Source organism: Mastigoproctus giganteus, chromosome 2 (genome assembly GCF_048544385.1).
Source record: "Mastigoproctus giganteus isolate SK-2022 chromosome 2, ASM4854438v1, whole genome shotgun sequence".
NCBI lineage: Eukaryota > Metazoa > Arthropoda > Arachnida > Uropygi > Thelyphonidae > Mastigoproctus > Mastigoproctus giganteus.
This window is the reverse complement of record NC_143576.1, coordinates 25,592,379-25,609,922: the sequence shown is the minus strand read 5'-3', so window position 1 is coordinate 25,609,922 and position 17,544 is coordinate 25,592,379. Positions and strand designations below refer to the sequence as shown.

The 17,544-nt window shown below is 34.8% G+C and overlaps 2 protein-coding genes across 8 annotated transcripts in view; one reads left to right on the top strand and one right to left on the bottom strand.

The window, feature by feature from the left end:
• Positions 1-3,822, bottom strand: part of Rbcn-3A (rabconnectin-3 alpha) — a 980,796-nt gene extending 976,974 nt beyond the window's left edge. For all 3 annotated transcript variants that reach the window (XR_016547873.1, XM_090388469.1, XM_090388476.1), the window contains exon 1: positions 3,484-3,822. The gene's annotated coding sequence lies outside the window, so the exon portion shown is untranslated. The remainder of the gene's footprint in view (positions 1-3,483) is intronic.
• Positions 3,823-4,034: 212 nt separating this feature from the next.
• The window catches only part of LOC150089226 (transmembrane 6 superfamily member 1-like), a 160,042-nt gene continuing 146,532 nt past the window's right edge, over positions 4,035-17,544 (top strand). For all 5 annotated transcript variants that reach the window (XM_090390388.1, XM_090390385.1, XM_090390384.1 and 2 more), the window contains exon 1: positions 4,035-4,318. In XM_090390388.1, coding sequence (XP_090246514.1) covers positions 4,090-4,318 — 229 coding nt within the window. In that variant the 5' untranslated portion in view covers positions 4,035-4,089. The remainder of the gene's footprint in view (positions 4,319-17,544) is intronic.

Below are 17,544 nucleotides of genomic sequence, written 5' to 3'. Positions count from 1 at the left end.
CAGAACTTAAGCCTCTCTTGGTAAGAGGTTCCCTTCATTCCTTCTTCTTGTTGCCCTTCTCTGTACACGGTCAAGAAAATCGACATCCTTCCTAAAATGAGGCCTCCAGACCTGTACGCAGTACTCAAGCATGGCCTGACCATTGCCTTATACAGAGGGACAATCACCTCCTTTTCCCTGCTAGAAAAATTCCTATATATCATTGACAAAACCACATGACCTGCCCTGGCAGCCTGTAGGCATTGCTCAGAAAACTTCATATCTGCCTGCACAATTACTCCCAGGTCTTTTTCATTTTCTACCACCTTAAGTGTAGTACCACACAGTTGGTACGTTTCTCTGGGGTTACTTCTACCCATATGCAGTACTTCAATTCTGCTCCAATTTGTACAATAGTCTTTGGTGCACAACAGTGTCAAAAGCTTTCCTGAAATCCAAATATATGATATCAAAATTATTTTTTACATCCAGTTCCTTTGTAACGACATCATAATATCCTATCAAATTTGTCTGACAAGACTTTCCCTTAACAAACCCATGCTGTGTCTGAATTATTGCTGCAATCTTGTCTAGATAATCCTGCAATGCATCTTTAACCAGTGACTCCATTATTTTACCAGGAACAGAAGTTAAACTAACTAGTCTGTAATTACTTGTGTCCCCTTTCAATCCCGCTTTGTGAATTGGGGATACATTTGCACATCTTCAGTCCGTGGGAACCACCTGAGTCCAAGGATGCTCTCGTAATTATGGCTAAGGGTTTGCTTAGTTGCCTCCTTTAGTATAACTGGATAGATCCCATCCACCCCAGGTGCTTTTCTTATGTTTAACTTCAACAATTTCTCCTCCACTTTGCTCTCAGTTATTACAAAATCATTAAGCACCCTGCTACAATTTGATAACCTTCTGCCATTTTCAAACCTTAATAACTCCTCATGTGTGAATGTAGATGCAAAATACTCATTCAGTTTGTTTGCTATCTGAGCAGGATCATCAACAGTCGAACCATCGATGTCAAGTGGACCAATCAGATTCAACCCCTTCCTTTTAGAGTTTATATAAGTAAAGAAATCCTTGCTGTTTTTCTTAGTATCTTTTGCCAAGGATTTCTCGTAATCTGTCTTCGTCTGCCTAACCTCCTTTGTGACCTGATTTACAGACTAGCTTATATCTGCCATAGGCTTCTGAGTCGCATGATAATTTATATGCATCCCATGCATTTTTCTTCTTTGTCACGAGTCTCATTAGTTCATTTGATAACCATTTAGGCCTAAACCTTAAACAATATTTCTTAATAGGTATGAAACTTTTAGTAGCATCCACGATTAATTCCTTGAATGCTTCCCACTTAGAATTTACTGTTGGTAACATTGAACCCACTGTACAGAATTTAAAAACTGTCTGAGACCACTGTACTCACCTTTACGGAAGCAAAAACCCTTTCCTTTACCCCTGATGGTAATTAAATCTTTAAGTAAATCCCACATCAGTACACTGTGATCACTGCCACCTAGTGGTTCCTTTATCTGCAAATTCTTAATACACGAATGATCACTGCTAATAACCAGATCAAGAGTATTACTCTCTCTGGTTGCCTCTCGAACATGCTGCTGTAGAAAACAATCATCCAATAAATTCACAAAAGTCTGACTAGTGTGTGTGAGTGACCAACCCACAAGTTCCAGTCAATATCTGGGAAGTTAAAATCCCCCATTATAAGACATTCTGATTTACTAGCCCACTCTATTTCTCTGTACAATTGTTCATTGTACTCATTCGAGTCATCAGGCCTATAACACACTCCTACTCTTATCTGAAATTCTTAATACACGAATGTGTCTGATATCCCCACAATGTCTGCATTTGATGACTTAATCAGCACTTCAAATACTGTGTATGTTATGTTACCTCATACATGGATACAGGTTAGCCCTGTTCATTCTCTTTATACAATTATTATCATACAGACTAAATAACTTTCATTTCAATTCCAAACAGGCTTTTCCACTTTACCATGTGTTTGATCCTTTAATTTTGAAAACCAGTGTACATAACTATTTAATATAATCCAGTAGTAATAAAAATATGAACACTCAGAACATGAATATTCATATTTTTATTTATGTTTTGTGTTCCATCTACAGAAATGTTCTCTAGCGGGCATGAAAAATTCAAATCAATCAGCAGTACACAACACACCAATCTTTTTTTTTTGGAAGATGGAGGGAAGCAAGAAATACTTAAAATTTTTTTACTTAATTCTGACAGGTATAATATCAGAAAACAACATTAGAAAATAAGTCTTTTTATTCAATGGAAAAAATAATAATTCCCAATAAACTATACCAGCCAAAAATTGGGGCTGTGAGAAGGTGAAAAAAAAAAAAAAAAAAAAAGAAACCAACCTCCATGATAAGTTTCCATAACAATTGTGCTTTCTGCGGTATATAGTGTAAAAAAATTTTTTAAGGCTAAACTTTTCAAACTAACAAATACTTAAGATTGAAAGTAAACATCATACTGGAGAAATAATAAAATTCACACTGATGCAATTCTAATGGATATTTAAATATTTCTATTTTAATGTACTGAATATACCATTCAGTACATTAATTTACTCAATATCATAGATTTTCAATAATGTAATGGTTAGTCCAGTGTTTCAATTCTTCACATCAAGGTGCAACAAGAAATTTAATTCAAGAAATTCATTCATTCAAGAACATGATGAAGTGGGGTATTTTTTTATTATTATTTTTCTTTTTTGGCTGATGCTATATAAGTTTGCCTCCTTATCGCTACTAATACTTAACATTAATACAGATTATGAATATTTATTATTTTAAACATATGAACAACTTCTGTGAAATATTAATTACTGAATTTGGGTTTATTTATTTATCAGAGAGTAATTTAATTTTATAGAGTAATTCAAGATAATCAAACAACATGGGAAATACTGTGATTAGCAACAGAAAAGGTTAATAAAATTAACCACTCACTGGTGCAGGATGATAAAATATGGGGGGGGGGTGAATAACACGACAACGGATATTCTTAAATTGATTGGCAATAGACAGGAACGTATAAGTCAGCGCGAAAATGGACAACAATGTTAATAACAAATAATTGGGAGGAGGGTGACATTCCATCCCGTACTTCCTCTTCTCCTATCTCATCTCAACATAAACCACCACCCTCAGCAAACAAGTGACTGACATGATCACAATCGTATAATACAACGAATGAAATAATCAAACTTTCTAAACAAAATGGCAACGGTTTATTGTTATTTTTTTAAATAATTCAATGTCAAATATTATGACTCTGTATGAATTTCTTTTCCACAGTTACATCACGATTATTTATGAGGGTTTATGTTTTCCTATAAATATATAATTCACAAATGGCTTGAGTTGGCTGTACGTATCCACTACCGTTCAAACTTTCATTAAAACATTAGTTACACAATAAGCTACTTACTCTTCCTGCTTACTGCACATTTAAGTCTGAAGGCAGTACATCGTGGAAGTAGCTGTATTACAGCAATCATAGTTTTATATTTAATGCATATCTTCAGGTTGACTTTCACAAATATCTGTTCCCAGCCTACCGTAGTCAATACGGTACTATATTACACGAAAATGTTTCGGGCTCTCACCAGAAATTACGCACCCATCAGCAAAAGATAACCAGTTTTCATGTGATATTGTGTGTTAAGTATTAGAAATTAGATATATAATCAAATATATTTACAATTCTCTCTCATCAGTTTTTTTTTTTTCTTTTTTTTTTTAAATAGCGCAGACTTTAACACTCACAGATGCCATCAACAACCAACACGAACAATCCAAAAAACATTACAGGAACCGCCCCCTTGCGTTCAATCTTGTATATCTGGAACAACAGCGCCATCTTTACCATTGTAGAGAAATATAGAATTATTATAATCACCACGGGTGTAATCGTGTATTGTAGTACTTAATTTTCAGATATTCATTAAAATTTGAGTTGTATTTTAAGTTAGACAGAAATGAATGCTGAAAATTATACAAATTTTACACGCAAGTGAATATATTTATCAAAAAAATGGGCATGTTTTCTAATGCAACAAAAGTTTTCATTATATCAATGTTAGCCGTGCCCATAACGTACACGTTTAATACTTTTATGTTATTCCTACGATGGGACGTTGCTCACCCATTGTGGCTGTTTGCAACAGCTTTAATAATTCTGGGCGTGGTTTGTACATTGATAGTATGGTCAACTCACTCTTGTCCCCCAGGGCAAAAAAGACAAGAATACTTTGACTTTTGCAGTAAGTTTTATTTTTTCGTATGCCCTTGTAGCTTTTCCCTACCCAGCCTTGTGGAGTTATCAAAGTACAGTAAAATCTCACCAATCCGGAACCTCCATAATTCAGACTGCCTTCGTTTTTTTTTTTTTTTTATTTATTTTTTTATGTACGCATGTATGTACTTTATTTATGCAAACAGAGATTTTTTCCTAAACGAGAAGTTATCAATTTCAAGTTTTCAAATGAAATAGAATTTATGTTTTTTTTTTTTGAGATAAGTTTCACAATCATGCTGTAAAAAAAGTAAAATCATTCAAATGGCAAAAAGGAAAACATGCAAGCATTATTTTTTATTAGACAACAAACTTGCATATCCAAAGAAATTTTATTAAACCATGGTAATATCAAGTGTGCTTTCTTATCTCTCTGTAGAACCCCAGGCAACCTATGAATCAGGGAGTCATACCCAAATCTAAATGCTTTTTATCAAAGGAAACAACTGAAGTTTGCTTGCTTGTTTTGGAAGATTCTGAGTAGATAAGACATACAAGTAAAAAAATAGTGGCCAACGTTAAAAATAATAAAGTGTGTCATTTTTAGCTTGCCACAAATTAGAATGAAGTGAAGCTATGTCTCACTTCAATCTAACTTGTGGCTGAGCAATTCACAAATGATTATTTGTAGCCATTCAAATTCAGTTTTGTTTATTATAATCATTTAATAGCTTTCTGACTTCACAAGAGCAGAAAAAAAGCCATTATGTGATTACAATGAACTTATTGATTTATATACGAAGATGGAGTGTTAAAATGCAGTGCACAAAAGACAAAAGGATATTAGTTTGGTGGATGTAAGAAATTTTGGAATCTTAGTCATGTAAGGACTATTAAGATGAGGCCAGATACCATATGATGACAAAAGAGGAAAAAGAAAAAGCAGAAAGTTCAAGAGAAAAAAAAGAAATGGGGAAAAAAAGTTAAATTACACGAAGGCTGAAGCCTACCATGATACCCTTAAATTCGATAATTCTGTTGAATTCAGAAAATATTTTTACCGTCTGATAAACAATCTTATGAGCTTCTTTCCATGAAAAATTTTCAAAAAACAGCAAGAAATAGAACTCTTTATTGCATACAAAACACACATGCGTACACAATACCCTTCACGGCTACAAGCCAGGGGTAATTCAAAATGGTCCACTTTTTGATGCTACCTGCATTTTAAATCTGATATGAAACCAAACTGTGAAAAATCTATTTATTATATTAAAAATGTGTATATTTTTTAAAATAATTAAACCCCTTCTGCCATGCTTTAGGCCTGTTGGTGAGTAAAATGAAAATCCTGCACACAACAGTTGTACACCAGCCAGACAATAATACTAAAGACCTAGAGAATGTGAAAGTGGAAACCGCCACACATGCTTCAACCACTGGGGGGTGCCATCCAGATGCTTTAATAGCGTGAAGTCATAGAGTGTAAATATTGGATGCACTGCCATCTCTCATAAAGCCCGACAGGGCTCAATAATTGAGGCAGGTTCGCTTTATGAGATGCCACTCAACACATGCATATAATTAGGCTTAACGTGTTCCTTCACTTTCTTCCTGTTTGCATGATAATTAATAGTCCTGGAAACCGCTGAGGAAAGAGAGACCATCTGTGTTTGATTGAAGTTATACTTCTTAATGTTTCAAATATTAAGTAAAGTTTATTATGTAAAAAAATTGTTATTATTAATAACAATTATTAATATTCTAGTTGATTTGAACTCATTGCATAGAGTTTTGTTTTTAATATAAAGTGAGTAGTTTGAATAATTTCATGGAAGAACTAGACAAATTATTGGAGAATATGGACAGGTGATATGGGGGGGGTTGGCTTATCCTTTATAGCTTGTTTGCTTCCTTGTGTCATATGCTTCAAAAATTATATGACATCAAAAAACAGTTTCAAAAATTTTTTTTTTACCTTTTTCTTGTGTGTGTGTCCTAGTGCTACAACTGATAATTGTAGATTTGAGCCCATACACTGCCATGAAAAATGCATAACATCTTATGAATTTTAATCCCAAGAAAATTCTAGCTGCCTTTAATTCAATAACTGTAGTCACAGTGAATATGTAAATGCTGCTAGTATCGGCTCTTTTGAGAATGAAGAAACTTTATTCATTTATTTATAGGTTTAAGTATGAATGAATTTCATTATTTGCATTAACATTAACATTTTTTTTTCTTTTTTGGCTGATGCTGCATAAGCTCATACACTTGCTTTCTTGCATCACATGCCAATACTACTACTACTATTAGTAGAGACATATAATGCAAAAAAACAGCATATATAGCATCAGCCAAAAAAAACCATCCATTCACTCCAAATGTTTGTCTAGTTCTGCCTTGAACTTATTTAAGTTGTTGATCTGTACTACAACAGATGGAAGTTTGTTCCCATTATCAACCATCCACTGGCTAAAAGCAAATTTTCACACATCTATTCTACAATTGTCTCTCTTCATTTTGAATTTAGCTTCCCTCGTAAGAGTAACCTGAGCAAAAAGAAGAATCCCATCAGCATTGAGCTGCTCAAAACATTCAAGGCCTTATACACCTCAATCAGATCACCTCACAGGTCGTAGTCTCCAGACACTGCAATTTGCAGAACTTAATCCTTAACAGCTACCCTTTGTTCCATTCACCAATCTCATTGCCGTTCTCTGTACTCGTTCCAGGAACTCTACATCCTTCCTAAAATGAGGCCACCAGACCTGTATGCAGTACTCAAGGTGTGGCCTGATCCCTGCCTTATACAAAGGGACAATCACCTCCTTATCCCTGCTAGCAAAATTCCTGTATCTCATTGACAATACACCATGAGCTACTCTTGCAGCCTGTCTGCACTGATCAGAAAACTTCATATCTGACTGCACAATTCCCCAAAATCTTTTTTATTCTTGTTCCCAACCTTTGCATTGTCTGCAAACTTAGACATTAACTCTGATATACTTTCATCAATATCATTAATGAATACAGAAAACAACAATGGACCCAAAACCGAACCCTGGAGGGACTCTACTAATAACATTAGTCCATGAAGAGCAGTGTCCATTGATAACCGCTCTCTGTCTTTTTTCACTCAACCATTCTTATTACCCATTGTAGAAACTTGCCCTTAATGTTGCCATACTGCTCCAATTTGTACAGTAGTCTTCCATGTGCCACATTTTAGTTGACTGTCCAGATTTTAGCAATATCCGTTTTACCGCTTTTAGCCATCTGACTGAGCCGTATACACTCAGTCAGATTTTATCTGACAATGACAATGTGTCTGCTATTTTTAGCTTTTTGAAAGCAATAAACGTTTTTAATCGTATTTAAAATTCATGTTATTATTATTTCGTTTATTGATTTATCATTGTAATTAGATCTGGACACGGTGGCCTAATTAATTAGGTCACTGAGATGTTAAATTTTTATATATTACCTGGTCTTGGCGCATTATAGCCTTAGATGCTAATGCGCCAATAAAACCAAACCAAACCAAACCAATCTTCCATGTGCAACAGTATCAAAATCCAAGTATATGATATCAAAATTATTTTTTGCATTCAGTACAAAACTCAATTCTTTTTAAGAGTACCTGTTTGTGCCCTAACAAATCTTGTTCCTCTTCTCTGTATCCATTACAACAGAATGACACCCTCTCAAAATCTCAATCTGGTATTCAAGGTGAGGCCTAACCACTGCCTTAGTCACAGAATAATCATCTCATTTTTCCTTCCATCAGAATTCCTATATATAAGTGACAGAACTAATTAAGCAGCATGTCTTCACTGCTCTGTGACAAAACGTACATTTTCCCATAGGTCTTTTTAGTTCTGCTCTACCATGAATGTGTTACCACCCAATTAGTATGTTATGCTGAGATGCATTTATCGATATTAAACTTCAGTTGCCACTTTTCAGCCCATGTGCCTAAGTTATCCAGATCTTGTTGGAGAATACTCAAAATGCTGTCATTAACTACCCTGTCCATCTTCGTTTCATCAGCAAACTTATACATTAAACTTGATTAATTAAAACAGTGATTGGTGCTAGCACCAAACCCTAACAGCAAATCCACTATTAACATTAGTTCATGAAGTGCAATGGCCATTAATAAAGATTATCCCTCTTCTACCACTAGATTCTCCTTTTATCCGTAGCAGTAATTTCCCCCTAATGCCACAACTTTAATTGGTACAGTAACCATTCACATGGAATAGTATCAAAAGCTTTTCTGAAAATTTTTCAGCACCTCTGCCTAATTTATTCATGCCTTGTTGGGGTAGCATACTCTGATTCCTGTCATTAATTCTGCATGTTCACCTTTGTGTCATCAGCAAAATTAACATTAACCTCTGTGCCTACATCATCATTATTAATAAATATTAAAAACAATAAGTGGCCCAACACCAAATTCTGAAGATCCCATTCATGACATGAGGTGCAGTGGTCATTATTAAGCACTACTATCCTCTGTCACTCAACATCCTTTTAACCATAACAGTAACTTGCCCCAACACTACTGCTTCAATTTGTGCAGTATTTTATATGAAACAGTATCAAAAGTTTTACTGAAATTTAAGTATGATGTCAAAATTATTTTTTCCATCCAGTTCCTTTGTGACCACCTCATCATGGCTTATCAGATTGGTCAGACAAAATTACCCCTAACTAATTCTTGCTCTGATATTCAGACAAACAATTGTCATTTTTCCTAATACCAAATTCAAGCTTGTAGGTCTGTAATACTCACAAACCTCCTTCTGTATGACCTTCCCTGAATCCAAGGATGCTGTCATAATTTTGGCTAATGGTTTGCTTTCTTTTAATATAATTGGATGATTCCATCAGTTGATGTGCCTTTTATCTTCAACAGTTTTTTCCTGCTTCCTTTCAGTTATCATAAAACCAGTTAGAATTAGGTATACTTCTGGTATCCAAATTTAGATGCAAAACAGTATTTATTCAGTTTGTCAGCAACCTGTAGAGGATCGTCACTAGTTATGCCATTCGTGGTTCGTCCCTTTCCTTCTAGTTTTAACATAAGCAAGAAATTCTTTGCCAACAACTTCTTATAATCTACCTTAACATGCCTAACCTCCTTAGTAACGTGATTGCAGGCTGGTTTGGATTTACTATAGGTTTCTGTCTTCTGATAATTTATACTCATTTCATGCTTATCATTATTGTTAATAGTTCAGGACACAAATTACTCTATTCTTAAAAGAAATCAGTAAATTTAATTTATCACTGGCAGTTTCAGAAATAGTTACATATTTTCACCTTCCAAGTGGTTTCTTTGAGGATGGAAATATATAATTATTTCTGAAATTGTTGATTATATAATAATAAAAAATTTCAGAATTGTCAGTGATAATTAAATTTTTTGTTTTATTTATTTATTTTTTTAATTTAAACTACTGTAATTTTTTTTTCCTTCTATTAATGCTAGTGTTTTTTTTTTTTTTTTTTTCTAGTTTCTGTTTGTCTTGGAATAGCTCTCAGAACTAGTCTTATCAGTTCATCTGACAGGTGCCTCCGTAGCCAGGTGGGAAGGAGCAGCAGTGCATAGCACACGCTTCTTGATTAGACCGGGGTTCGAGCCCGTCACCACCAAATACGGAGGATGCGGAAAGGTCAGGGAATGACCACCGCATATCCCGGAGCAATATGGCCTTAGTTGCTAATGCTCCTAAAAACCAAATAACAAACAAATAACAAGTTCATCTGACATACTTTTAATAGTACCCTTAGTTGCTATAAAAAATTTACTGTCTTTTGTTTACAGTTTCTTCCCTGGACACTTCTATGAGCATTTTGTTTAATTTAAACACTAAAACCTGCATTGCCTGCTTAGTAATTTGCAAAATTTAAGAAAGAACAAGGATAAAGTTTTATAAATCAAAGCCTTGTGTAGCAGTTCTGTTTAGCCAAAATAGATGATCCACCCTGTGGATAAGTGTTTATTTTTGGGTAAATATACCTGGGATAGCTGGATGGGTTCAGTCTTCTCTATTTCTCATTTTCCCTTCTCCCTCCTTCCATCAAAAGGAAAAAATGAGGGCATTTTTCTTTAAAGTGCATCCATAATTAGTAGCATTTTGAAAATCTTCTGTTTTCGTTTAACTGATTTAAAATAATGAACACATTTTTTACTGCAGTTGTACACGAAAGTTCACAATAGTGTTTGCTGCAGTGCATTTTATTAGGGTGCCTCCGTAGCCAGGTGGGCAGGAGCAGCAGTGTTGTAGCACATGCTTCTTGATTAGACTGGGGTTCGAGCCCGTGACCACCAAATACGGAGGATGCGGAAAGGTTAGTAAATGACCACCGCATATCCCCGCAGCAATATGGCTCCTAAAAACCAAATAACAACAACAGCATTTCATTAGAATATGTATTGATGCCCAAACTGTATTTACAAGTAGACCATTTTGGTTGATGCAGTAGCAGCTAATTTTTTTTTTTTCCAACTATTCTGATAGCCCATATCGCTCAAACTAAAGTGAATTTCGGCATGCTTCTGAATGTGTATTGGTGATGATAGCAGTAGAGTTTTTATTTTCTTGCTGCAGAGAATGTTTATTTTTTTATTGTCTGAATTTGCAACATTTATAAGGTGGTCTTGGAATTTACCCAGGAACTGTTAGTAGTTAATTTCTATAATTCCATGTGCATTGACAACACGTTGAGTTAAATTCACATGGCCCAAAATAAATCATTCTGTGTACTCTTATGTATTGTCATTTTAAATAAAGCTTTTCATTGAAGGTAGATGAGAAATCTAATTGTTGAGAAAAGGTAGATAGTCCCAGGAAGGGTTGAACAGCATTGCCCTATAGCAATAAATGAAAAAGTAATTAGTATAAATATTAGAATATTTATGATGATATAAGGAAGCTTGGATTACAACACAAAAGAAAATTGTTGTGATCAGCATAATCCCCTAATACATGTTTTCATCTAGATATTTATCCATCCTCTCTCTCCATGGGTCAGTGCCGTGCTGAGGGTGAGGCGAACGAGGCTCTTGCCTCACATGAAAAGCTGAAAGGGGTGCCAAAAGAAAGATTAAATAATTGCCATCATTAACACCAGGGCACAATTTTTCATTCTTGCCTCAGGTACTAAAATGGCTTGGCACATCCCTAATGGAACACAAAAGCCTACTTGGTGCTTATTAGTCGCTGTGCAAACATTTGTCATAATAAATTTATTTTTAGCTTTTTTTGTTGTTGAATTTTAAACTTATTAGTAGTGTTGGTACATTCCAGCCAATTCCAAAATGGAATGTGATTGTGGTAGAAGTCACCGTTTTCATATAGATGAAAATGGTGACTTCCAAGGCCTTACACACACACACACACACACACACACACACTGAAAGTCCTGCCTGCTAACAAGGTTTTTCGAATTATTCCATCCAGAAGTTTTTGTGGTTGGAGATTTCATGGATAATGCTATTATTAATGAATCAAGGATATTCATTTATCTCATTTCCATCTTGCTTACTCTTCACTGTGCAGCATTACAGTGACTGTGATAGTTGACTGAATTTATTCAAAAGCTTTCACACACTAGAAGATTCTAATATAAAAGTAATTTTTTATTGTAATAATGTAGAAAGAATTTCTTGGATTCTGTGATACTTGGTTATGTAAATAAGTAGTTTAAAATTATTGCTACAATTATAATTAACAATTTCTTTTCATCTACTAAATCGTTTATGCTTAGAACTGATGATGTGGCAAAAACTCACCAATATAGACATCTACAATTCAGACTTCCTTTTGTTATGTATGTATTTTATTTGTGCACAATAGGGATCTCTCCTAAATGAGAATTTGCTGATACAGTCATAGATTTTTTATTTCAAACTTTGTGGTAATAAATTAAATTCAAATGAAAATATTAAGGCATTGTTAGAGAGTGCACCTATATTCATTGAAATTTTATCAAGCAAAATTGGCAGTTAACAAGGGTCTCTTCTTATCTTTCAGTGCAATAGCATGTAATGATCTTTGGACTAGGGGAGCCATATTCAGCTGTAAATGTTTGCATTGAAGGAAACAGCTGAAGAAATTTTGGTGTTTTTTGATGATTCTGATAGTGAGCAGGACACAAAAGATGAAAATGTGATGGGCAATATTAAAAAGTATAATATAGAAAAATGTTATTTCAAACTAAATAATCTGGAATGAAGGAAAGCAAAATGCAGTAATAAATGCATGAAAAATGTATTAAAAGATGATTTCTTGACCTAAATTGAATCAAAGATGGAGAGTATATGTTTCAATACCCTTCAGTGGCAAAAAGGATTTAATTTGGGGGACATAAAGACTCGTATAATAGAAAAATATGAAAATTGCAAAAAGAAAAAGGAAATGTAGAATATAATATGTTGAGAAGAAGAACAGATGGATCAAGAAGAGAGTGGTTTAGGGAAATAGAAAGTATTGATTTTTCAAAGAAAGATATGATTAATATTTGAAAAAGGCTGAAGTTTTTAAGTAATAAATTTAAGAATGTGCCAAGATAGAATGCAGTTGAAATAGGAAACAAATATGCCAAGACAGAATGTAAATGATGATGTGGAATTGTTAAACGATAAAAATGTTATACTAAATAGATGGACTAAATATAAATAGGATTTATATGGAAGATTTATGTGGAAGACAGAATAAGGTTGAGATTGAGAATGAATATGGGATAAGTATGGGGTTGGCAAACCCAGGGTCCTGAGCTTGATATCATCATCCTCCTCTTTCTTGGTGATTCCTCTCTCTCAGGGTAACTCCGGAATTTCTTTTGGCTGGTGCAGCATAAGCCTCAGGCTTCCTTGCATCATATGGCTAATAATAATAAATGATATTGAATTGGATCTAGCAGTAATTGAAAAAGAAGCTAGAATTGCATTAACAGAATTGAAGAAGGGAAAGACAAATGGAATTGGTGGCATACCACTGGAAATAGTTGAAGTGATGCAAAATGCAGGGATAAGAAAACTAACTAAATGCATATTGTAGACATATATACACTATGAGAGGAAAAATAGCCACAGGATTTTGACTACTTTATTATGATTCCAGTAGAATAGAAAAAAGAATACAATGAATTGTAAGGATTTCAGTACCATTAGTATGATATCACATGCTACAAAGGTGATGTGGAAAATGAACAGAAGATTGAGGGAAAAAATGATGAAGAGGAACAGTACGGATTCCAGAAAGGGAAAGGAACAAAGGATGCAATAGGAATAATGAGAATTTTGATGCAAAGAAATATAGATGATTATATAAGGATGCTTGTGTTTGTTTTGTGGGTTTGGAAAAGGCATTTAATAAGATAAATTGGAAAACCATATTGATGGAAATACTGAAGGAAATCTGATTAATTGAACACAGAGAATATTTACAGAGGAACAATATTAAACTAAGCAGATAAACTATGGATGGCTCAAGGTCATTTAGTTTCCAGCTCCAGAAATTATGTGATCTTTAAACAAGAGGAATAGCTCAGCAACATAGGTGAAGTGCAACTTATTGCACTACCTTTTCTGAAACAGTGCCTTAACAATTTCCTTTTCCTCACTGAGATATCCAAGGAATTCATGGGTGCTGTCATTATACCAGTAATGCTTAGTCCAGTTGTCAATAACATCAAATTCAAAATTTTCAACCCAAATATGACAAAAAAAAAAAAAAAAGGTGCAGGCAACAAATGGGCTAAACTTAAAATTAAGTGAGATAGCCCTCAGTGCCCTTTAATTGAAACACTATATAATTTGCTGATATAAATCCAGATTTATTCATAAAGTATAATTTAGCATTAGTAGAGGCATATGATGCAAGAAAGCAAGCTTATGCAGCATCAGCCAAAAAAAAAAAAAAAATCCTTTTCACTTCACCCCTCCGTTCGTTCAAAATACCTGTCCAGCTGAGCCTTAAATTTATTTAGGCTATCAACTGCCACAACAAGGGATGAAAGTCTATTCCACCAACCAACCACCTGCTGTCTAAAAGCAAATTTCCGCACGTCTATCCTACATCTGTCTTTCCTCAATTTGAATTTATGCCCTCTCAGGTGATTATTCTGAGCAAGAGGAAGAATCCCATCAGCATTGAGCATGCTCAAACCATTCAAGGCTTTATACACCTCTATCAGATCACCTAGCTGGTGCCTAGTCTCCAGACACTGTTATTTGCAAAACTTAAGCCTTTCTTCATAAGAGCACCCCTTTGTTCCATTCACTAATCTTGTACCCCTTCTCTGTACTCGTTCCAGCAGCTCTCCTTCTTGAAATGAGGCCTCCAGACCTGTATACAGTACTCAAGGTGCGGCCTGACCATTGCCTTATACAAGGGAATAATCACCTCCCTATCCCTGCTAAAAAAATCCCTGTATATCATTGATAAGACACCATGAGCTACTCTTGCAGCCTGTCTGCACTGCTCAGAGAACTTCATATCTGCCTGCACAATTACTCCCAGATCCTTTTCACTCTCTACCACTGTCAGTGTAGTACCACAGAGTTGATACGTTGCTCTGGGGTTGCTGTTTCCCATATGTAGTATTTTACATTTGTCAGTGTTAAACTTCATTTGCCACCTCTCAGCCCATCTGCTCAACCTTTCCAGATCCTGTTGCAGCAGCATAGCGTCCTTAACAACCCTGCCAACCTTTGTATCATCTGCAAACTTGGACATTAAGCTTGATATACCATCATCAATATTATTTATAAATACAGAAAACAACAATGGACCCAACACTGAACCCTGAGGGACTCCACTAATAACATTAGTCCACGATGAGCAATGTCCATTAATTACCACTCTCTGTCTTCTGCCACTCAACCATCCCTTTATCCATAGCAACAATTTGCCAGCAATGCCACACTGCTCCAATTTGTGCAGCAGTCTTCCATGTGCAACAGTATCAAAAGCCTTTCTAAGATCCAAATATATAATATAAAAGTTATTCCCTGCATCCAATTCTTTTGTGACTACATCATAGTATCCAATCAAATTGGTCAGGTAAGACCTTCCCTTAACTTAATTTTATTATAATATCCCTAAATATTCAAGCTGTGTTCCACTGCCCTTTTTTTCTTCTTCAGTGTTAGTTTTAATAAAGGTTTTACAGATAATTACACGCATGCACACATTTAGATGTTTTGCTATACTCCTTTAGTGTGCAGTGCAGCCTGAATACATCACAGCGTCGTAAATTACTAGAGGGTGTCTACAGTTGGAGTAATTCAACCACACTGCATTCCACACTTGTTGGAATGCAGTGGTACTGGTTTCTAAAATTAAAATTTTGCCTAACCAGTTGTTTTTTTTTTTTTTTCTTAATGGGAAAGTTGTTCCTCTCCTTTGGTTAAGTATAAAAAGTGATTGGTGTACTTCTAAAATAAAAAAAATATTTTTGTTTTGAAATAAAAATAATGACACAACCTTTGCAGTGGGGATAGATAGCATTAGCAAAGGCCCAAATATATGATATTAAAATTATTCTTTGCATCCAGTTCCTTTATGACCACATCATAGTATCCAATCAAATTGGTCAGACAAGACTTCCCCTTACTTAACAAACCCATGCTGTGTCCAGCATAGATAAAATACAATCTACCCTCACTCTTGTGCAGCTAAACACATAACTGCATTTTTTATCCTTGCTCTACACAGACAAATACTTGTATCTAGTCTGTACTAGATACAGGTCCCAGTGTCTGATCTGTTTTCCAGTTGACTTTTCATCTGGAAGATGGATCAGATATTCATGTCCATATTTTTTGCCTAATACATATTTTTTTTTTCATTTTTAAAATAATAAAGTAATGACATATAATAAAAAACTGCATTTTATAAATATTTATTTTTTTATTAAATAATGAAAAGATACATACAATAAGTACTGCAGTCTTTTAAGAAAGATGAAACATTAGTAAAATCCTTGGAGAATTCAAAAACACCCAAAAGTTTTTCCAGAAATTAAAAAGAAAATTGACACCTGTGAGCTGGTGCACCACTGTTTTTGTAATAAGGTTTGTGCCACAGCTGCTGTGTAAAAAGAAATCACTTACAGTCTGAGAGGAACCAGCCATTCCTGAAACAGGACACCATATCAGTGTCCCATCTTTTAAGTAAATGACAGGTTAATCTTTTTGGCAGTGCCATTCATTTGAAAGTAGTGCAATGCCAGGGCAGCAGATGAACATTACCAACAGCAAATTCTAAATGAGAAACATTCATTGAAGTGTTTGTAGAAACTACTAGGATCTTCATACCAACTAAGAAGTAATGTTTGAGAAACATTACTTCTTAGTTGGTATGAAGTTGTTGACCTAAATGTAAGTCAGGTGAACTTATGAGACTTGTGGAAGAGATGCATATAAATTATCAAGTAATATAAAGGCCTATGGTAGATATAAACTAGTCTGTAATCAAGTCACAAAGGAGGTTAGGTAAGCTAAGGCAGATTATGAGAATTCTTTGGCAAAGAAAAGCAGCAAAGATTTTACTTATATTAACAGTAGAAGAAAGGGGTTGGATCATATTAGTCCACTTGATGTCGATGGTTTAGCTCTTGATGAGCCTCCTCAGGTTGCTGGAAAATTGAATAGGTATTTTGTATCTACGTTCATGCACCAGGATTTCTTTAGGGAGGGGAATTGTCAGGGAAAGAGAAGTTCATCAAAATCTATATAAAGTTTATATAAGTTACATTAAGTGAGGCAGCAAAGGAGGTAAGCAAACCCTTAGACATAATTATGAGAGTATCTTTAAATTCAGTGGTCCTGTGGACTGGAGATGATGTGTGAATTTTAACCCCAATTCACAAAGCAGCATACATTAACACATCTGTGACATGAATAATTATAGATGTTGACTTCTGTTCCTGGAAATATAATGGACTCGCTGGTTAAAGTATTTCAGGACGATCTAGGCAGGGATGCAATTATACTCAAGTCAGCATGGATTTGTTAAGAGTCAATCTTATCTGACCAGTCTGATTGGATACTATAATGCAGTAACAAAGAGACTGATGCAAATAATAATTTTGATATCGTATACTTAGATTTCAGGTATCTCAGGAAGACTTTTGATACTATTGCATATAAAAGAGTGCTACATATTAGAACAGAGTGTGGCATTAAAGGCAAGTTACTGCTCTGGATAAAGGAATAGTTGAGTGAGAGAAGAC